Genomic DNA, 23,587 nt, shown 5'->3' with positions numbered 1-23,587 from the left:
CAGTGTAACATTATTAAGCAGGAAAAAAAAGATACAAAAAGGAAGGGAGAGATGAAAATACCATGGCCCCATTTAGTCCCCAGCTGGTACTGTTCACTGTAAAATTCTCACCCCAGATGCAAACATGAGGTCCCAAACCACTGGAATGGGTGACATACAAACATTCATCTGTAAGGACCATAGAGACTTATGCAGCTCTTATTTTCTTTTCCCAAGTACTTATTTCAATGGCAAGTAATTTATTCAGATTATTTATATATTTTATCTAGTACATTTTGTACTGATGTTAATCAATCACATAACAAGTGGCAGTTGTATCCATCTCTTCAACATGCATTACTTGAGGCTTAAAAACATACAAGCTACATTAAGAGAAATGCATCAAACCTTACCTTAATTTGCAAATTGAATATTTATATACAGTAGAACAGAACAAATAGAATACATTTTGTGTCTCCTGATTAAACCTTTAAGGGTTGTATGCTCTGGACTCTGCCAACATTGCTATCCAAGTTGAAGTAGCCTTATCCAACATCTGTAGTTAGAAAAGTACAACACATCTTTTTCCGGACACTCGGAATGTTTCCAGGTCACATTCTTTACAAATGACATTTACAGTGTCTTTTCAAAAGGGGCAGTGAAGAGTTAGAGACCATTTCAAGAAACATGTCTATTTTTCATTATTTTGCTAGTAAACAGAGATTAATTAAGAACAAATTTCCATTTCTATTTGAACTAGGAATTCATGTCTGATTTTTGACAATATGATGGATGCATGATTGAAAACCATGCATCTTTATGTAAAAAAAACAAACCCCAAAACAAACAAACAAACAAACAAACCGAAGTAAAAAAGTCTACCTGAGCCTGCAAGCCCATTGGACTAGTATGGTTAACACAAACCAGTTTCTATAGCCAATGGCATACAATGGAGTGGTATGTCGATCATCACATCTGGCTAAGTTGGCTCCCCCAGTTCAAATGACCAGGTGCTCATTTTCAGCTAGGTCAACTGGAATTGGTATTTGGTGACAGTGCAGAACAGGCTTTAACTTCACACCTCCAGAGGAGTTGGGAGACACCCTAAACTGCTTTGGCACATAAAATCTTGAAAAAGTGAATTTAAAATAGAAAATAAATCAACAGAACTTTATAGCAGCACTAGGGAGATCAAGAGACATATATCTGCTTTTTCAGAATGGACTTCAAGTGGCTTAAATTATTTGGGCCCACAGCACACACAGGAAATTTTGCAGAGCTGTTGCGGGCCCAGTCAGTACCTCCTTGCAGCCACTGTACAACAGGTCACCAAAACTCCCTATGTGGGATGAGGCTATAGGCAAGCAGGGAACTGGCATGAGCGGGAGGCATTTTCAACAGGGGCAGCTTAACTGGGGCCCCTGCTACCACCAGCACCGCCTCTGGGCTGCCTGTGTACCCCAAGGAGGGGCTGGAGCTGCTGCCTGGCTTTGGCAGTGGCAGCCAAGCAGAAGCTGCTGCTGGGCACCAGGAAAAAAGCAGGAACTGGTGGTGGGTATAGTTGCCTCCTCCTCTATACGGCTGACTCCCTTTAAGCTGTGGCTACAGCCACTGCTACCACCAGTGCTGCTTCTGGGGCCCTGTGCCTGGTGAAGAACTGCAGGGCAGCACTGGTGTGGGCCCTGGCAGTGGCAAGGTGGAGGTGACTGTGCCCACCACCAGTTTCTGCTTTTTTCCTGGCACCCAGCAACAGCTTATGACTGGCCCTGGGCTGCTCTGGCCCTGGCCCACCCTGGCCTCAATGAGTGGTGACAGCAGTTGGGCAGAAGCTGCTGCTGGGCACCAGGAAAAAGTAGGACCTGGCAGCAAGTTTGGCCATCTCCCCTTTGCTGCTGCCAAGGCCCTTCTCATGGTGATTGCCTAGAGCCAGTTCTGGGGCTGCCCTGTGGCTCCTCCCCATAGGGCAGCCCCAGAGTGAGCTCCAGACAGCTGTAATGAGAAGGGCCCACCACCAGGTACTAGTTTTTCCCATTGCCCAGCAGCAACTTCTGCCCAGCTGCTGCCACCATTCATTGTGGCCGGGGCAAGCAAGTCCACATTGGGAGCTGCAGGGAACCCGAACCCTTCATGTGGGGTGGGCCTGCGCCTGGGCTGGGGTTGTACACTCAGCCTGGACCTTGGGACCTGCCCACACAGTTCCCAGATGGCTTCCATAGGGCTGGAGGTGGTGGCAGCAGTCAGAGGGAACTGCAGCTGCTGGGAAATGGAGTCCGGCCAATCGAGCCACCCCACCCCACTGTGAACCTGGAGGTGGCAGGACATATACCATAGGCCAGATGGTGCATGGGCCAGGCAGAACTGAGGGACCTGCTGCGGGCCGGACAAAATCCCCCTGCAGGCCTTATTTGCCTAGCCCTGTTCTGTTCTTCAAGTTCTGGTCTCTCTTCAGTGAAACCATTCCAAAGTTAACTTTTTATAAATCTTGACATAACAATTGCTTTCAAATGTACCATTAGTATTTTTTCCTCAGAATACCATTTTCTTCTTTTTTCATTACTGTGCAACCTGAAGTTTTGATAAGGCTGACCGTTTCTGCAGGGATTAGAGAGTAGGCTACAACTAAAGGAACTAAAGGAAATCCCTTGTTCCTTCACTCAGCTAAATTTATCATGTTTAAAACAGTTAGTGATCCTACTTATTAAAACTATCCTTTAAAATTTTGAAATAATCATTACAAAATCATATAAAAAATTACTTCTTTCTGCATATTTTCTCCTTGTTTCCTAGACAAGTCCACTGCTGCCAAGCTGCCATTCTCTTTTGTCTTTAAAGAAATTTCACTGCCACTAGTAACCTCTTTCCTAGTCTGAATACTAAGGCTCTGGCTACCCAGGCTGAAAAACTCTCAAAAACTTTTTTTTGCTTCTAATCTTTTCTACCCTGTGCTTTTTTCATCTCACAATTGATGTTCTCTCCATTCACCCAACCAATCTGGTAATTATATCCTTGATCAAATTATTTCTGACTTCTATTCAGAAGTTTTGCTCTTACAGCTGGTCAGGAATTTTCCATTGACATGATTTTCAGATGGAAAATGCAGTTTCCTCAAATTGTAGGAAAAATTAAATTTGGTGGGTACTTCTCAAATTTCTTCCAGGAAAAATGGAAACAGAACATTCCATTTTAGGTTGGTTAAACTTGAATCAGATTTCAGGATTGTTTAACTAAATGAAAATATTCTGTGTCAAGTCAGTTCAATATGGAACTGCTTTTCCTATTATGGTGCCTCGCCTTATAATCTGACTAGGGAGTTGAGCCCAACTGAGCCTAGTTCTTAAGGGAGAACACTACATGCTATAATTTCCAGGATGCAATCCAGTTTCCCTCTGACTGAGCTGGGAAGTGCATTATCAGTTACAAAGCTGCAGGTGGCACTATGGAAAAGGTAATCTACTTAGAGAGACTGGCCCTTAAGGAGAAGCGAGGATAGTAGGAAGCCTCAGTTACAACATCCATGAGGCAATGTGCCACCATAAGGAAGTGCCATTTAATGAAATGAAGTAAAAGTTTTTGGTAAAGTCAACAAGCCAAAATGAAACAAAGTGAAAAAAATATAATTAACACGCAATTTAATTCAATTAAGTCCCAATGCCCCAGGTTGAAAATGCTGACATGAATATGTTGAATTATTACTTTCATATTTCAATTTGCAAAAATGCTGAACTTCGTAACTGAAGCTGAAATTGATTGGAGACCTGGCCTGAACAAGTAAGAACAGAAAAATGTTAAGTACTCTGAACCCCATAGCCCTACTTGACTAAGGGGTTGCAACACACATGAGTGGGGTTATGAGACCCATGGAAAATCAATTATGGCACTGGGGTTCACATGATAAGTAGGTTCATCCACACAAAATGATTAGGAACTGTTGCCCTATATGTCTCAAGTTGGACCCTATAAATTAGAGGTTACTACATTTTGGCATTCATTGCTCTGTGAGTTACGGATACCACCATCACCTAATTTTAAGAAGTACTTAGAAAATAAATCATTAGTGAAGAACTCTGATAAGCTCCATGGAACTGCTTGAAAGAAAATTAATAGGTTTGCATTCAGAGCTGGGCTTGGCTGGCATGCAGCAAATAAGGCCTTGGGACATGCATTAAAGGATAAAAGGAGGATAAAAAGGATAAAGGTGGATAAAAAAGGGACTATGCGCTATGATTCAGGGCCCCAGTGGGGGAAAGAGAGGTATGTGGTCTTTTAATTAAAGACTTTATTCTTATACCCATGTACAAAAGGGCATGGAGAAACATAATCCAGCATTTCCTAATTTAGGGTGATTAAATCTCCAACCCTAACATTCTTTTAACATAGTTTTTGGATACAGTTATATGCAAGGCTGGTATGACCATTATGATTAACATTTCCCAACACCTCTCACTAATAAGACTCCATTTTCAGTTGCTTACAACTTTGCCAACTTTTGATAACTTGGAATTAAACATTACAATGTAAAATGTTCACCAAATTTAACAAATGTCAGCCATAATGTCAGAGTTATTTCCTTAGAGACATGTTAGAGAAAAACACACTTTTGAATACTAAATTCTCCTGATATTTTCTTTAGAAAGCTTTAGTGCTGCCATGCTTTGGAACAGGTGTTGGATAGTCTCTGTGTCACAGAAATTCGTTTTGCTGTCCTTAAAAAAAATTTGCCCAAATTTGGCCAACCTGTAAATCTCTGAGAACTAAGGGTTCACCCATACTCAGTAGACACTTACAAGACCTTTGCAGCTAAAAGATGATGACCGCAAGTTGAGTGAATGTGCTTGAACCTCTCTCATCAGTTGGACGGGGGCTGGGGCAATGTGGGTACCAAGACACCCAGAAATTGCAAGTTCAAGCCCATAGTAAAAGCACTCATGGTAGGTCAGACTACAACTGATCTGCAAATTCTGCTAAATACCTTGTCACAAGGACATAGAAAAGGAAAAGGGAACACCTGTATGCAGCAGGATGGTGTATAGCCTCCACCCCAACAGAGGCGCTCTGCCTATGCCATCTACTGACAGCTCTTAGTACAAACTGGGCTAGAGCATACCATATCTGCATAGGGTGATTGAAGTAGGTTTATCTCAAGGGAACTCCAAACCAGGGAAGAAACAAACAGTGATATTGTGTTTTCAGTGGTTCCTGCTGGCTGGTGCTTGAAGAAGAAACCATCTGGTTCAAAGGCAGAAGGGACATAATTGAGGTCAAGCACTTTATGGGTGAAGGTAAGTGATTGAGACAAGGACCTAAGACTGAAGCTACTTGGAGGGGAGTGAGAAGAGACAGAACTGGCTGGCCAAAGGGATTAGGCTGAGGGAATTCAGGAGTGGAATTGAGGGGAAACAAATAACCAGGGATGAGAACTGATGTGAAGCTAGGATAAGAGAGTGGAAGACTGGGAGACACTACTGTACTGGGAATTGACAATGTGAGCAGTGGGGGAAGTGGTAGATGAACTGGACTCCTGGGTATGAGATACAGGAAAAAAAAACAGACAAATGAACAGGGAGTGGGGAAGAACTGGGAGTGATTGGGCAAGATAGGTTGCAAGTAAGGAGCCTAGGAGTTGAAGTGGGGAGAAATTTGGAATGGCTACACAAAGAGCAATGTGACTAGGGGCGTGTGTAGACAAAATGGGGGCCCTAAATTGAAGCGGCGGGTTTTTAAAAACACCGATTCAATTTAGGGCCAAGTAAACCTCTGTGTTGTGCACGCACCTGTGCACTTACCTGCTTCTCTGGTGGCAGGGAGGGGAGGGCAAGCTGCCGGATGCGTCCTTGGGTTGCAGCTTGCCTGGTGCTTCCCTCCATGGCAATGGCACCCCGCCCCCCCTGGCAGCACCTGCCCGCTTGGGTGGTCCCACGGGCACTGCAGCTGCGAAGGGAAGCACCAGGCCCCTCGCAGCCCAGGGACCGAACACCCAGATCTAAGTTGGAATATCATCCAGGAAGTCGAAAGTAAGCCCCGCACTTAGAGCAGTCTCTCCATTTCTTTAGTCTCTGCCTGCCTTCCCAGGCTGCTGCCAGGCTGTCTGCACGGGCTTCCTGCAGAGCCCATGAGCTGCACAGAGCCCAGTGCTTCACTCTGCCGCTGTAGGGTAGCAAACAACCTCCTCAGAGAAGTTTTCGTTTGCTGTGCCCCAAGTCATTTAAGGCACGTTATACTGCCGAATTTGCTACAGCAGCTGGAATTACTGCGCAGTACACCGCTCACATGTGGAAACACCAGCACCAACACCATTAAAGTGGTGCAAAAGCATTTAACCTGCTTTAAAGTGTTGTGCACACATGCCCGTCATTTCATCTACACATGGCCTAGGAGTCTGGAGAAGGGAAATTAGAATTTAGTGGGAAAGGAGACTGTATCAGAAACCTGATGATTGGAAATTGGACTGGTAAGAAAATGAGAATGGGACTGGGATGAAGAACAAGTGGTGGGTGGAGAGTCTGGACTAGTGATGCAGTAGAAGTCCATTAGTGTGTATTTCTCTGAGTTCATTCTTCTATCTGTCAGTATCTGTGAAAATCACTGACAAAGCATCCCGTTCTCTACTTACATTGCTATCACAGACTCTAGCATTCTAGATGCTAGCTGATGGTAATGATGCCACATTATGAAATTTGCTTTTACAATTTGCTTTATAAAAACTCCAAGGAAATCCAATATAAAAAGAAAATATATTCATAGATTATTCAGATTGCAAAGTCAAATATTTCAAAAGTAGAAAATGGCAGCATTCATGAAGCTTGTACAAACTTAAGCTGACCCTCTTGTATATAGGCATTAACATGACATCTTCATTTGCAATACCACATACAATTTTTTTCACACAGGGGCTTTACCTCACGCAATGGAGGATATTTTATTTATGAGCAGCTAATCAAGATTTTGTTTTCTTCATGTTCAGTTTGGCCATATACCTTCTTTATTGTAGAATATTCAAATCCTACTCAGAAAATGGAATTTATTTCTTCATGGGCTTTTCTGTAGCATTCATCACTACAGGCCTACTACTCATGAATAATAATGAATTTCTTTTCACAACCCTCCTGTGGGATGAGAAGAGACTGTCATCTCCAATTTACAAGTGGGAACTGAGGCACAGACAGTTGAAGGTCAAAAGCATCCTAATTTTACATACCCAATTTGAAATACCTAGGACATCATTTTTCAGACAATTTATAGGCACTATAATTATTTTTTTTTTACTATATTTAACATTTTGAACTTTTTATGTTCAAAGCACACCTTCTGAATTCAAGCTGATGTTTGGCACCTCTGCAAATAAGGATTACAAGTTGGGTATACAGCAAAGGAGGGATCACAAATCAGTGATCACCTTTAAAAAGTTTGGTTTAAGGTCACATTTGCACAGCATCCTATAGAAAGTCTGTGGCATGAGCAAGAAGAGTCTAATTGCAAATAACTTAACCCAGAAGCCACTCTCTCTCTTCCTGCAGTCCTCTCCCTCATTCACTGCATAGCTTCAAACTTCAGCAAAAATAGAAACAAAGATCCTCCAAACAACATGTACCCTCACTTTACAACCCTGATTCATCCCCAGAGCAGGTCCATACTGTGCTTGCTAAATGAGACAGGGATCCTGTGGGGAAAAATGTTATTTGACCATGTAACTAAAAAAGAAAAAAAAAGAAGAACATATTACATTTTCACAGGCAGCCTTAATTTCTGGCATTTCCTCACTTCTGAGTGCCTGACTTTACACCTCTAATAATATTTTTTTAATATAGTCCTTTTTGTGCATGTAACAGAATGAGTCCGGTGAATCGCACTGCCTGCTCTTAAGTTCATTTACTTGTTAAAAACTAGAGTCTTGCTCCTTCCCTAATTACCTCCTCCTTCCTCTGGCTCAGATGTGAACTGTGAAGCATTTTCTATGATGTTTTTTTCCCCAAGAGCTAAAGTGCCATGTTTGCCAATTTCACCCTGTTTTCTCCAGTTTGGTCCAAGACACTTAGGCTTGGTGTCTTTGATGTCATTCTAATATTCATTACCAACATACTTAATCTAATGGTCCCCATCCTTCACCTAATATACATTTATATTTTCAAAGCCAAATCTCTCTGGACTGGCTCTATCTTAAATAATCTCTGCTGCTAACTCACTCAGTTTTTTCAGCCTTGACTCGGCATTTGATTCTTGCCCCTCAACATTAGACCTGTGACAGTCATTGTTTTCTTAGAATTTGAGCTCTCTCATTTGAAAGCCAATTCCCCCCTTCAGCCCCACAAATACAGCCACTCCCTTCCAATCAGTCTATAATTTTTTTCTTTTGTCTTTGGATTATGAGAGGCTCTGTCATGCTCTTTAGGAAGGGTGAAATCTAATTTCAGAACAAACTATTTTTTTTTATTTTAAATTGTTGTGAACAGTATCTTTCATTAAAAAGACAGTCAATTCTGAATCAGTTCAATCTGATCCACTATTTGTGAGCCTTTAAAGGCAATGCAGGAAATTAAAGACTTTCAGAAGCAAAATACATAATTCACGAAAAGCCCTATTCTGTCAGCTTAATTAAGTTTATCATAGAATGCAATATAAAAATCATTAAAGAACATTAAAAAAGCAGTTGTGTGTGAAGAACCAGTACTCCTCTATATTGAAAATTGGACATATAGCATGCATGATGAAATGAAGAGTCTCTCCTTCACTTACTGATGTTTGCACCATCATAGCTCGCTGATCTCGCATTTTTCTTACAATATCCAGTGGATAAACAGGTTGGTTTCTTTCAATTAAACACAGGGCTGTTTCCATAGTGACCAACACACCAGTGCGACCTATTCCAGCACTGCAAATGTAACAGGAAAAGAACACAGAAAATCAGATATTTGCAATGAACCAGAATCACATTACAGGTATAAACTGCAAGGCTTTAAAGTACCCTTAAGAAGTAAAAGAAACACTTTTTAAAAAGATAAGTTACACATCATGTATTTTAGAAGAATTACAAAGAAAATAATCTCCGATTAGTACAAGTAAATTCTTAAAAACAAACAAACAAACAAACAAACAAAGCAGTTTAAATAATGTTTTTCAAAATTTTAACTGTGGGGAAATATGACCCATATTGGTGCTGCAGACTTGAATGAAAAGTTAAAATAAGAATAATCTGTTTTTGAGGGGTACTGGAATAGCAGAAACAAAGTAGAAGTTAATATCAGTTCTGATGTAATATCACTATTATACAGCTATAAACTGGAGAATAAATTATTTACTACTTTCTACATCATGTTTTTGAGACAGCCACACACCCTCTGGGTGCAGGCTTGGAAGGGACAGTGATAGAAGAGGGGGAAGAGGTCTCTCTTGGGGATGAGGCAAGGGAGTGGGAATGGAAAGAGATTTCTTATATCTGGATGTAAATCATAATTGGGAAGCATGTTTGGGTTTGGACATACAGTTTGCTTTCATGGGTGTTAAGCAGGTAAGGTGAGGGGAGAGGTGGAATTTTCAAGTTTTGGGGGTTGTTTTGGGAGTCTATTTTACTTTCCTATATGTGGGTTCTCTGTCTATTACTGTAAGCCACCAAGTCTTTTGGATAGCGTGGGATATACATGTAAATCTAAATCATCATCTGATGGTCAAACAATTGTTCAATTTCAACAGTAGGCTTTAGTTATGTAGGAGACAAGGGGAATGAAAAGGAGCCCATCCTTTACATACCAGTTTTTGTCTCCACTGATAAACAGTAACTTATTTTTTTTTATAGTCTTACAATTTCACCATCATTCAAAGAATCTGCTGCAATAAAAATGCATTGAGAAACATCTTTCTACAAGAGAACTGGAATTCAGATCCTGTAGGGCAGCATTCAGTGCAACAAAATTTTAAATGAGTACCTGCAGTGAACAAGGACTGGCTCGTTTTTTACTCTTTTTGGCCTCATACAGTTCACAAACTCCAAGAAGTCCGTGGAGTCATCAGGAACACCGTGATCAGGCCAAGCAACGTACTGGAGATGGGTAACTATGTGTTCTTGCTCTGTCTGAAATAAAAGAATAGTGTCATCACACTATTTAATTAGAAAATTCTGTGTTAAGGTCCCTTTAATGAAACTGATTAGCTTGTATTGCGACAAACCTACCTAGGTTGATTTTACACACACATTATACAGATTATGAAAAAAACTACAGGATTTTCCAACCAATTTGTTTTTTCGTATTTAAAAAAATACAAGTTTATAGAGAAACTACATGAGGCAACAGCATGTAATTCCTAGTTTTATATTTCATGAAAAGATGGTACCTGCAGTGGAACAGCCTCCATCATCAATAACACACTGAAATGTTCATAGAGAAGTAGGGCTAGAAGGGACCTCCATATGTCATCTTATCATTATGCAACCAATGGAAAAGTATGCCCACAACAAACAAACAAACAAACAAACAAACAAACAAACAAACAAACATCAATCCTCAGTCCCTGGACACTCATAGGTCTTCACTAACAGCACTGACTGAATACAACCTTTCTTTCTTACTGTGCTGTAATCTCACTAAATCCCATTAGACAGTATAGTTGCAGACCAGTTCTAAATCTGTCTTTACCCTTCATCCTCATCTGTCTCACACACTTATGAAAAGGTAGAAACGTTAAACAATATATACATTTACAGATTTAGACAAAGCTTACAAATTAGTATTTGCTAACTTAAATTCTTAGCTGAGTTAAAGTTTTACACAACATGTAGATATTTCACAGAAAATTGTGAAATAATGATATTTATACTGCCAAAGAAAGCACTTTATTCAGTAGGGGTGTGCAATGTGGGCTGTATTTGATTCGGTCCAATTTGAGGGAAAAGGATTTGATTTGTTGATTTGGATCAATGTCCCAATTTGATTTGGCCGAATCCGAAGATTCAATTCTGATTTGGAGAATCAGCGATTCAGCCATAGACACAGTTTTAAATGTTTTTTCTATGTACGGTGCCCCCCCAGGCTTGGGAGGCACCAGTCATCGAGCTGGGGGGCAGCGGGGGAAGGGGATCCCCCGTGCACCCCACAGCAGATGCGGAAGTGGACCGGAAGTGCTTCTGGTCCACTTCTGGGTCTGCCGCGGAATGCACTGGGGACCTCCCCCCGCCGTGCTCCCATGGGACGCTCCATCCAAAATCTCAGCGTTCATGAGCTGCCTAGTACCTTGAGGTATGTAGAAAAAACATTTAAAGCTGTGTCTATGTCCAAATCATCAACTCTTTCCAAATCAATTTGGAGGGTTCCAATTCCATTTGCAGAGATTAAAGGGTCTCTTGATTTGATTCAGATTCAGAGATTCGGCTTCTGAATCTCCACCAAATCCAATCAGCGACCAAAGCTTCGCACAGCCCTATTATTCAGCATGATGAAAGTGTAATTAGTTTTGCGATTCTATTGTATGAAGAGCATTTTTTCATTTAACTGCATCACATCTCAGAACCTTCCATTGCTTTACATGCTATTGATTCTCATAACACAAGAGCAACTCCTCAAACACATTTAAATGGGTTTTAGTTACGTGGCGCTGCTGTGCCAACAGAGAGTGCCTTCACTCCTGCACCCTGCCCGACAGGGCCTCGTAAATGTGGACATTCAAGCACCTGCTCCGTGCTAACTGCCTCTGCACATCAGCTCGGTCTCAGAGCACCACAAAGTTGCGCACCTCCTCTCAGATCCAGATGGGGGCCCTGGCAGTTGGTATGGGTATGTGCAGATGGGTGGGGCTGGGGCTCAACATAGTGGAGGATGACAATATGGTCATCCCGTTCTGCCTCTCTGGGCCTTTGTGCAGCTGTCCCTGCATGGTCAGCCCTGGATGGTTGCCACAAGTGCCCAAGCCAAGGGCATGGTCAGGGACTGGGAGCTGCATGGCAGAGACACTTCACCATAGGACCTCCAAGCGTAGGAGATAGCTGGGGGTGAGTGGGAGCAGGTGCTGGCCCTGCAGCCAGAGACAGCCAAGCAGTAGCACTGTGGGGGTCTTAGGGCTGGGCAAGGGGTGCAGCAAGCTGGAGCCCTTTGCAACACTCACCTGTGGCCAAGCAGCAGTTTTGGAGGAGGACAGGCCAGGCAGAGACTGTCTGCAGCCTGTCCAGGGGGGCACACGGAGCCTATTGAGCTCCTGGGGAGGGAACAGGCTCCTCCAGGCTCCTGTGATGTATGCCCCAGGGCACAAAATGGCTGCAGGCTTTTATAGCCTGCAGCTAGGGGATGCCAGAGAGCAGCCCAGCCCTGAGGGAGGAGAGGTGGCCAACCAGGAGGCCCCTAGTGGTTGGGCAGACCCAGCAATAAAATTAGTGATGGGTCGTGTCTACACATGTGTTAATGCGCTTTAACTAATCGTGTCTAAATTTGATACCTGCATTTGCTCCCACACTCCTCCCCAGGGGTGTGGCAGGCTACGCATTTTCAGGTATCAAATTTTGACGCGATTAGCCCAAATTCATCATTTTTAATGTGCATTAAGGGCATGCATGTGTTGATGCATGCTCTTAACACGCATTAAATTAGGCTAATGCGCATTAACATGTCTCATGTAGATGTGCCCTTTGTGTAACTTTTTAAAACCTGTTTTTCAGTGATTTGGGGAAGTGTATTGTGGTTTACTGGTCAACCTGGAAAATGATGAGTGGTTATGCTCCCAAGCATTGTCTCATGGGCCATGGACACTTCTAATGCTTTAAATGTCCACAAAAAGGAAAAAAAAATACAGGCATCATTCACACTGTCAGAAGCACAATAAAAGTAGCAGATCCATAACAGAATTGTTTCTCTTTCAAAGACATCTTTTTTATAGCAGGATATTTTGTAGCACCACGTGTAATACTTTTTTAGTTAAATGTAGTGCTATAGGGCATCCTTTGGACCTTTAGCATTATGCAGTCCTCCACGCTCCCTCCCTCCCTCTTGGAGGGGAGGAGGGAGGGAAAGCAGATGGGTCTTAGACAGCCCACCGTGGTACATTACGTAGTCAACTCTGTTACAAAACACAAGGCATAAAGCCCTGGTTTACCACAGGTAAGGAAGGGGGCCACAGCAGCCAATATCTTGTGGCTACAAAGGTTGTGAAAATATGTTCAAGAAATCCAAGGAATAGGGCCATGTTGCCTGCTACAGAGAAAGGCAAAAAACCCCCACAGTCTGTACCAATCTGACCCCAACCATGGGGCAAAATTGTTTCTTGACCCCAAATATGGTGATCAGTCCAACCCTAAGCAGAGGGACAAGACCCTTTAGCCTCAAACCTCCAGATTCAAGTCCCAGGAGGTACACTGGCATACCCCAGTCAAAATCCTCAGCATTGGCTGCAGCCAACACCCAATGCTTCCAAATGGGAAAACAAAACAAACAAAACAAAACAAAGCAAAGCAAAACAAAGAACAAATTCTGACACACGTAGTAAGAGGAGGGGGGAAAAATTCTCTCTCAACCCCATGTGGTAACCAGTGAATTCCAGAAACATGGGGAAAACCCACAGTAAAGCACAAACATAGCTACTCCTAGACAAATACTTGTCCAACCTCTTCTTGAACACCTCCAGTGATGGAGATTCAACAACTTCCCTAAGGCAGTCCATTTAATTTCCTCACTCTTTTAACGGTGAAGTTTTTCTTGATATCCAATCTAAACCTCAACTTCAAGCCACTAGTCTGTGTTCTGTCTTCTGCAGAGAGTGATAGAGATATTTTCCCTCTTCTTTATGGCAGCCCTTCAAGTATTTGAAGGCTGCTATCACGTCCTCTCTTAAGCACATTTTCTGCAAACTGAACATGCCTACAAGTATTTCTTTCAACCTCTCCTTGTATGACCTGCCTTCCAAGCCCTTTATCTTTTTTGTTGCCCACCCTTAATCCTCTATAACTTCTCCATGTCCTTTTAAAAAAATGTGAAATTCAAACCTGCACACAATACTCTAGATGAGGTCTAACCTGCTCCAAGTAAATATCACATCCCGTGTTTTGCATCTAATGCTTCTAGTGATGCAGCCCAAACCTCATTCACCTTTTGTGCAATGACATTACACTGCAGAGTCATATTGAGTCTGTAATCCACCAAGATTCCTAGATCCTTCTCTGTAGGGCTGCCAAGTATCACTCATTTTGTATTTGTGTTTTTGGTTATACTTCCTGAGGTCTGCATTTGTAAGCATTGAACTTTAGCTTCAGCCCAGCTTTCCAATCAGCCAGGATCCTTCTGAAATACACTCCTGTTCTCTGACATATTTGCAGTCCTTCTCAATTCAGTGTTGTCTGCAAAGTTGTTCAAGAAGGTTTCTATACTAGCATCCAAATCATTAATAAACAGCAAGCATTGGCCAAGACAGATCCTTGTAGGACTCTAGTTGAAATCTCTAGCCATTCTGACATGGATCCATTTATAAGTACACCTTGCTTGTGGCTATCAAGCCAGTTGTCTATCCACCTTACAATAGTTTTGTCAGGCCCATACTTTTCCAACTCGTTTATAAGGTCAAATGGGACTTTGTCAAAAGCTTTACTGAAGTCCTGATACACTATATGTACTACATTCCCTTCATCTACCCAAGTAGTTATTTTGTTAAAGATCAAGTTTGTTTGTCACAATTTGCTCTTAGTAAATCCTTACTTGCTATCAGCCTTTCCTCATTCAAACGCTTACACTGGAATGTCTGTATACCCCCACAGCACACAGTTTTTGTAGTGATAAAGTGCTAAGGCACCACAAACAAACATCTGTCCACACCCATGGTGTCAAAATGAGGTGTAAGAGATTAAAAAAAATCTTCACAATGCTCTCTGTCTTCTAAGTTTTCAGCAACAGCACAATAGTGATACTGACACTTAAATATTAGCTGCCATCATTGCTCAGTTTGAAACAAATGGGGAAAATTCACACTGCTGTCACACTTTGGACGGCATCACTTCATTAATTTTCACTCATTTTCTAGAAGTGTGACGTTTTCCTGGGTGGTGCCATGTAAGTCCTTTATGCTAATGCAGAGTATGTGTTCTAATAATAAGACTCAGCTCAAAACCACCTCAGTTTCCTGATCTGCCTAACTCTGAAGATACTGTCAGCTTGCCCTACCCATTTGCAAGGCAGACAGATGATCCAACATCACTGGATTCCATTTCTAGCCACAGAATTTCTATGGCCTAGCAAAGATCTATTTGATGCCAAAGGAGTAGGATCCATGCAGTTCACCTGCTGGGCAGAAGCTATCCCACTACTATTTATCCTTTTTATCCAAGGAATATGAAATGCAAGGTACAGAACAGCCATTAGCGGCAGGAACCAGAACCTAGGTCCTCCTCCCTTCCAAGACAGCAACCACCTCACTGTGTCATCTTTCTTCTAGATTGCTCTCTTTCTCCTGACCCAACGTATCTTCCCTTCCTGGCTGCCCAGTAGACCAATTTCAAGACAAGGGCTGGAGAGTGTTCTGAGCAATGCCATGCCCATGCCCTGATGGTTAAAACACTTTGCTGAGAGGTGGGTAACAGGGAAGGCTACACCTTGGGTCTTCCATTTCCTGTGCAAATGCTCTAACCACTAGGGTATTTGGGCTAAAAGCTGGAAAGACCCTCCTCTTCTGTTTCAATTTCCACAAGGTACACCTGTACCTGGATCACCCTATTCCCATCACAGAAATAGAACCCTAACAGTGATGAAGGGCCAAACATTTCAGTTACATGTGTAAATGTGTAACAGAATTTAACTCTAAATGTGCAACCGTGACAATTAACACTAATCAGGTAAATAACTATAAAACAACAATCAAGGAAGTTTGGAATCAACTTTCCAAAAATCACTCTAGGCGAGGAAAGAAAAGTTCCCATACCCAAAAAACTGAACTTTGGGTCTCAGTAAGAATAGATGGATGGGACAGATTGATGTGCCCAGTGATTTGAGATCCCCAGCTCTGAGCTGTCGTTGCAGGAAAGAGCTTGGTTGGTGATATAACTGCTTTCTGGCTCATAAACATAGCTCTTCTGAACATGACCAAAACACAGTGATCGCAGAAATGAATCCCACACGTGAGTATAGGCAGAAGGCAGCTCATAGAAAAAAATGTTTTAAGTTTTTTCTGTAAATTTAGGGTATTCATTCAGTATTTTTCTCAGGGAGATGAGTTATTGCAGCAATTATACATATTGCAATTTCATCTTTTTTGCTCTCATTAATTGGAGAAAGTAAAGTATATGTGAATCTGAGCACACAGGCTACATGAAACTCTGATTCATTCTAAAGAAGTCAGAGAATTAGTAGCATGATTTAGATTTCATTTACAATTCCAGTCCGAATCATACGGATGAGTGCTAAAGGAACATACCAGGAGAGCAGTCAGTGATGACTATCAACAGCATCAAATATTGCGCTAGGTAACATACGGTAGGATTTGGAGCTTTTTTGGGGGAAGTGGGGAATAAATGATAAATTGACTCAGGTCAAGTGGAAATGGCTTGAAATGAAAAGTACTAGGAATTGTACTTTTTTATTAGCTCATGGACATCCACCAGCAAATCCGTCTGTCACAAGACACTAGGGTGCCCTGCTCCTCTAAAAAGCTGAAACTGCTAGGGGAAAAGCCCTAGCAGTGAAGTGGAAGCCCAACTGTTGGTTATCAGGGGAGCCAGAACGAGCTAGTGGCCCACACCTGTCAGTGGTCAGCTGACCGGAAGGGGCAGGGCCTGGCTCGTATATAAACCCCGGGGCTGAGACCAGGAAGGTAGTTCCCTGCCAGCAGCCAAGGGGGAAGGAGTTCTCCCACAGCAAGTAAAGGGGAGAGGCCTGACTGCAGGTACAGCCTCTGATACTGGTGAGGGACAGAGCACCCCTGGTGTGGCTTGAATGAGGGTATAGCTGGGTGGCTGGAATTTATGTTATAGCCCAGGGGCTTGTGTTTTGTTTACTGTTTAAGACCGGTGGCTTGGATGAGGCTATTAGGGGAGGGAGGAGGCCTCATAGGGGACCCATGGCAGCATGGAGACCCAAGCACCAGAGAGGGCGCAGCATTGGGGGTGCACCAACCCAAGCGCCAGAGGGGGTGCGAAGCGAGACTGGACTGCGGAGAGCCCAAGTGCCAGTGAAGGCATGGAGCGAGACTGGGCCATGGAGAGCCCAGGGAGGACAAGGAGGCCAAATTACAACAAGGCCCAGACCAAGCAACGTCGGTACCATCTGCGAGGCTTAGGGCGTGGTAAAGGGGTGGTTGGAGCCACGCATAGCCCATAAGGCTAGGGTGCTCCGAAACACCCACTGTAAACGGGATCCACAAGGGGTCCAGGAGCCCATGGGATTAGAGAGAGTACAGCAAACCGTGTCAAAGAGGATGTAAAGGCAGCCTCCCTACTATATAGTTACCATCAAAGACGTGACAGGCGAGAATCGAGGGGGCCCATTGGGCCAACTTGACATGGTATAAGGGGGCCTTGGGGAGATCACGGCCATCCTGCAGGACCTTGTCCCATGACATGTCTAGAATAAAAGATCTTTCAAGATCCCTTTTATCACTGCAATCATCAATTTTCTGTTTTACTTAGTCCCTTCTTTTGCTAAATATCCCAGGATTCCTCAGGGCTTCAATATTTTTTTCTTTTAACATTTTCCTTCTCCTCTACATACAATAACTTTTGGCTAAGATTTCCCAAGATGACTGATAATTGTATTATTTTATCACTAGAATAATCATTTGATTTTAAAAATATATCCTCTTTCTGGTCAACAAGCCCAAATTCCACTACACTTGAGCAGGATAAAACTCAAGAATAAATTTCACCCTTGCACACACAATACTTTCTTCTTTAGTTGCAGAAGCCTGTTATTCCATTTAACTCACACAAACTGCTCCAATTACTTACCGGGGCTTGGGTGTTTCCAAACATTTAGATGCAAAAAATACAACTGGTGAGAACTAACTAATCTGCGTGAGGATGTGTGAAAGAAGGAGACACAAATGCAGGTATCATTCCATTTCAAAAATCCTGATTTTTAATTTTTTTTTACTACTTCAAATTTGAATAGTTTAGGATAGCTAAGTTAATTTTATTTTGCAAACATTTTTCTCCATTCCTGTGACATCCAGGTGCAGTGATAAATTGTAAAATTAAAAAAGCAGCTCTTTTTTTCTCATTTGCATTGCCATAGTGCAAAAAGTCATGCTAAATGGTCTACATTATGATACAAGGGATCATCATAATTAATCACCTCTACTTGGTTATTTATAAAATGTCAACTCTCACTTGTGGTGTACATGGATCGTTATAGCAATAATATAAGCACCTTCTACTGGGTGAAATTAAATCCATTTTTAAACATTTTAGGTTCTTTCATTTTTGGTTGAATGATTTATAATTAATACAATTCTCAGCATATGTTTAAAAATTTTAAGAAGCCTTTTCTGGCACTCACTACTTTAAAAAAAAAAAAAAAAAGAATTCTTCAATCTTTGAAAGTAGTATGTTTTACACCCTCCTTGTTAACATTGTGATATGTTCCGTGTCAACATCTGGTCATACCCAGCTGAAGTCAACAGAGAATGCCCAAAAACTGCAACAATAAAGTATGTGCCATAACAGGAAAGGTTTGATGTAAAAACATAACAAAACTGCCTTCCCCAGGCCTCTCTCTTTTGCAATATGTACAAAATGAAAATAAATATTCATTCCATACATAAAATACAGCAGGAAGTAGTGAATTATACCACTAGTAAGCCATTCTCATAGTTGCCTTTCCTTGATCTGCTAGTGGTCAGAACCCCGAAAGAGGTTTTAAACCATTTAATGTATTTAGTTTATGTGCTTTTCTTTCACCCTTGTCTCAAGGCTAGATTTCAATCTTTGTCTCAGAATGGGAAGGCAAATAATTAGTCTACATTTTATCCACAATGCTTAGAGATTAGGAAAGGATACAAATATTTCACATTTTTCCAGTAGCCATCTGCTGATCTGAGACTACAGATATGAAAGGAATAAGATAGTGGGACAGAAAAATCCCAAGAAGCCTATAGCTCACCAGCACTTTTGATTACATACAACTCACACAAAGGTCACAGGCTACATTTAACAGAGTTTCCCTATGAGTTAGCTTTCTCTAGAGGCAAATTTGGAATCTGTGCCACTTAATTCTGAGCACAACTACTCAGTCTTTTATAGAAATGCTTTCCTATTGGAAATCAAACCTCATGTGACACATAGTTGGAAAGTCTATTTGTCTTCATAAGGACAGATGCAATGATGCTCACTTTAGTTCTCGTAATATAATGGTCTGTTTGCTTTCACAGCAGACTTCCTATAGGTTTCAAAGATAGCAACAAAATATCTGTAGCTTCCTGTACAGACTGAAAGCTTTGTAAACTCTCTCCCCTAATCACAAATCATGGTCTTAACAAAAAACACCCATATGCTACATCAATCTTTTGAAACGTATACTGTTTTGTAAGCTGACCTATAGGTAATAGGTTGACCACTTCCTGCAACTCCCTATTTTATCTTTAAGCCCCAAATATCCACTACCTTTTCTTGTAGGGTCAGATTTTTAAAGGTGTTCTGCTGAGATTGCTGGGTACTGAGTGGTTTTCAGTCTTGAAAAAGTACATTAACATCTTCAGTCCATTCTTTACTATGTAAAAAGAAGCTACTTTTAACGTGGGTTATCTAAAAAACTTTACAGTCCTAGAGAAGACAAACTAGTTCCACTTTGGTGGAACTAAAAATCCTGAGAACCAGCTTTCCTCAGCTTGTTAACATGAATTAAACTGACAATTGCCTACACAATACTTAATTAGCAAGCTAAAAAACACATCATTTTACCTAGTAAGACAAACTATACAACTGGGTGCGTCTTCACAAGGAATAACAAATTCTAAACTTGTGTTAGTTAATACATAACAGCTAACCAGAAGTGAAATTCCAGGGAAGATGATGTTTTTTCCTCTTTATTCAGTTCAGCAAGTTGAAGACTAGACTTCAACTCAACTGGCTAACTTCTGTAAAAACTACAAACCGTTTGGCCTTCTCTGAAAGTTTACTTCATATAAATTGTCACACGGTAGTGAGCATGAGTTAAGAACACAGCTTACTTCTTATGCTTATAGCTCCTCACTTCCGTGACATTCTGATTGACAGGGATCCTGGGTTTCCCTGATAATAAAATCCTAAATTATCTGATAAACCCCCCAAAAATCCATGATTAAAATGAAAGCCACCCCCACAGCTCCCCTGGTCCCTGGAGTGCCCCTCACCCCCCATCCACAGCCCACCACGCTTGCTAGTACCCCTCACTCTTCCCCACAGCCCCCTGGCCCTGCTGGTACCCCTCACTCCCCCTCACAACTCCCCCAGCCCTGCTCCTGCTACCTCTCACTGCCCCCCACAACCTCCACAGTCCTGCTGGTGCCCCTCACCTCCCCCAGATCCTGTTCCCCCAGCCCTGCCGGAGGGGGTTCCCAGCTGCCAAAGCTACAGGGCCAGGGACCCAGTTCTGCAGCCTCCTGCCCCTGGTAGAAGGTGGTGGCTGCTGCAGCAGAGTGGATCCCAGCCCCTCCACCCCCTTGCTGCCTGCCTGCTGGGCTCGGGTGGGGGGAGGGACTGCTCCCTACTGCAGGGTGCACTCCTGGGGGGGTAGGGGAGACCTGTGCCCCAAACATCTGTGCACAGGGTGGGGGTTGCATGCTGCAGGCTTCCTACGTGCTGCCCACCCCTGGTGCCTCCGCAGGCCAGTGTGTGCAACCTGATATTGCAGAGACCAGCAGAGTTGCGCAGGAAGCTGCCTTCACTGTGCCCTAGCGAGGTGTCCCCTGCCTGTCAGCTGCAGTGGGAGTGATAGTGTGGGGTTGCGCGCAGGGGCCATCACAGCATGGAGCCTGCAGCAGCAGGCAGCTTTCTGCACAGATCCACTGTTCTTTGCAGCACCAGGTCACATGTGCTGGGCTGTAGAGGCCCTGCAGGTAGGCAGCAGAGAGGGGAGCACGAGCCTAAAGTAGGCAGCGCATACCCCCCACCCCACACACAGATCTGGAGGGCATGGGTCCCTCCCTGTCTCTTGGAAGTACACACAGAGGTGGGGAGCCGGTTCCACACCCCCCCCCAACCTGGGCCCACAGGAGTGGGCAGTCCATGCCCACCCCTGCCCCATACACATATGTGGGGGGCATGGGTCCCCCCTTCCCCCGGGAGTACGCACAGCAGTGGGGAGCCGGCCCCACCCCCTTCATCCTCCAGACGAGCTGTCTGCAGCCCCGTCCCACTCTTTGATGGGGCCCTGTGGCCACACGTTGCAGACCTAGGCTCCAAGCCCCAAGGACTACCCAGCTGGGCAGCAGCCCCAGCCCCAGTCCCAGTCCCAGCCCTATCCCTGCTCAACTCCCCCACCCGCCAACTTATCTGTGGGAGCTGTTCTCCAAGCTGCCTGGGACCATGTGTATCTACATGAACATGGTGTCCCCCTTCCTGACCACCCTCTTCCCACTCCCTCCCAGCCACCTGGAACTCTGCCAGTCTGCAAAGGGCTTGTCACAAAACTGCAAAAATCCACAGGTTTCCCCAGTAAAATATGAATTTCTTGTTTGCCTCCAGTAACAGGTAAAATCCATGGTTTGCTCCTCCTCCAATGGGAAATGAAAAACCCAGATCCCTACTTGTTAACAATCTAAACAAATGTAGACTAAACGAAAGTTCTGTATCATCAATAAATAACTGCACTTTGGGATGGAATAATTGTATGCACAAATACAGACTGGAGGATGACTGGTTAGGCTGCAGAACTATAGAAAAGGACATAGGGGTTTACAGTAGACCACAAGTGGAGTATGAGCCAACACCGCTCTTGCTGTAAGAAAGACCAACAGTATATTGGGTTGTATTAACAGGAGTGTCACTTGCAAATCAAGATAAGTGATTCTTCTGCTTTATTCAGCATTGGTGTGGCCTCAGTTGAAGTACTGAGTCCAGTTTTGGGAACCATACTTCAAGAAGGATGTGGACAGATTGCAAAGTCTTTCAGAGACCAACAAAACTTATTAGAGGCCTGGGAAAGCATGTCTTACGCTGAAAAGCTAAAATAGTGTGGGTTATTTAGTCTAAAGAAGAGAAAACGGAAGGAAGATGAGAGAACTGTCTTCAAATACCTGAAGGGCAATGATAGAGGGGACAGAGGTGAGCTCTTCTCTGCGGCTAGAGGTAAGAGGACTAGATGCAAATGGTCTCATGCTGCAGCAGAGGAAATTCAGATTGGATATTAGGATGAACTACTTTCTGGCTATGGACAGACATTCAAAAAGCCTGAGACTGAATTGATTCAATCTTACCAGGATAGTCTAACCTGCCTTGAATGAATCAGCTTGCCACTGCAAAGACATTCCTTCTGGATGGAGGAAATGCAGGCACATACCTGCAGTGGCTCAGGCTAGAAGCCCGGGGCTGCTAGAGCCTCCCTCACTTCCCTTCCACAATGCTGAGCTGAGGGGGGTGGAGCATGGCCACACCCTGGCAGGATGCTCTGATTAGGGAGGGGTGTAAACCCCCACCCTGCCTGCACAGTCCCAGGCTTTTCCCCGCTCACTGCTCAAGGAGTAGGAGTGTTGCCAGACCCCAGCCCCTGGCTAGCACTCTAAGACAAAAGGGGTGTGGACAGTGCATACATCTGTTGATGATACAGTCTCCCTCTTCCTGCTTCTTCATACTGTCTGAAAACCTGACAGGCAAGGGAGCCAGCAGGGGGCTAACAACAGCATTTATCAGCCTATCAACAAAACAAAAGCCTCTCTCTTTAGTTCGAGTTCTTAAACACCTTTTTCCAAGGAAGGAACAGAGGGACATTACCAGCTGACCTGTTGATTAGCTCCAAAAAGCCTTAAGTGGACACTGTCCTGTCTGCCTTTGTCCTGTCCCAGTGAAATTGGAGACACACACACACACACACACAGATACCTCTCAGCATTAGCTAGTATACCACATCCGTGGGGCTGTGATCCGTGCTGTAGGAGATAGGAGGGAGGGAGGGGGAAATCTCTGCTTCAGCAACAATTGGAGGGGGTGGGGAGGGGCAGGGAGAAGCCAGACAGACCCTGCTGTGCCTGCAATCTCCTTTGGAGGTCCAGCTAGGGAGCAGGGGAGCGGGGCCAGCTCTGCTCTCTGGAGCAGAGAGCCCAGCCCAGGGCTGCAAAGCATCTGGGATGCTGGGGGACTCCGGTTTAAATTAAACCAGGAAGAGGTTTGGGACAGACACTGCATAAACCAGTTTGACCCAAATCAGTGAAGTCTGATACTACATTCAACCAGGTTGATTTTAAACCAATTTCAGCCATTTTGAAACTGGTTTATATGCACTGAACTTATGTTCTGTTACAGGTTTAAACCAGTTTCTGATCACTTAAACCGGTTTATGTGTAATGTCTGTCCCTAACCTCTGCACATGAAGGCGGTCAAGCATTGGAACAAGTTACCTAGAGAAGTTGTGGAATCTACATCCCTGGAAATTTTCAAGAGTAGGTTGGACAGAAGCTTGGCTGGGATGCTTTAGTCAGGGATGTTTCTGCCTTGAGCAGGGAGCTGGACAAGATGATGGTGTGAGGT

At 43.4% G+C, this 23,587-nt stretch overlaps 1 protein-coding gene across 7 annotated transcripts in view; it reads right to left on the bottom strand.

Annotated features, from left to right (window-relative positions):
- PTPN3 (protein tyrosine phosphatase, non-receptor type 3) overlaps window positions 1–23,587 on the bottom strand; it is a 306,004-nt gene that overhangs the window by 8,100 nt on the left and 274,317 nt on the right. For all 7 annotated transcript variants that reach the window (XM_025209236.1, XM_025209238.1, XM_025209239.1 and 4 more), the window contains 2 exons: window positions 9,897–10,042; window positions 8,710–8,845 (listed from right to left, as the gene is read on the bottom strand). In XM_025209236.1, coding sequence (XP_025065021.1) covers window positions 8,710–8,845; window positions 9,897–10,042 — 282 coding nt within the window. The remainder of the gene's footprint in view (window positions 1–8,709; window positions 8,846–9,896; window positions 10,043–23,587) is intronic.

The sequence above is a fragment of the Alligator sinensis genome, unplaced genomic scaffold (assembly GCF_000455745.1).
Source record: "Alligator sinensis unplaced genomic scaffold, ASM45574v1 scaffold823_1, whole genome shotgun sequence".
Classification (NCBI taxonomy): Eukaryota; Metazoa; Chordata; order Crocodylia; family Alligatoridae; genus Alligator; species Alligator sinensis.
Note: the sequence above shows the minus strand (reverse complement) of the source record. Positions and strands in the feature narration are given on the sequence as shown.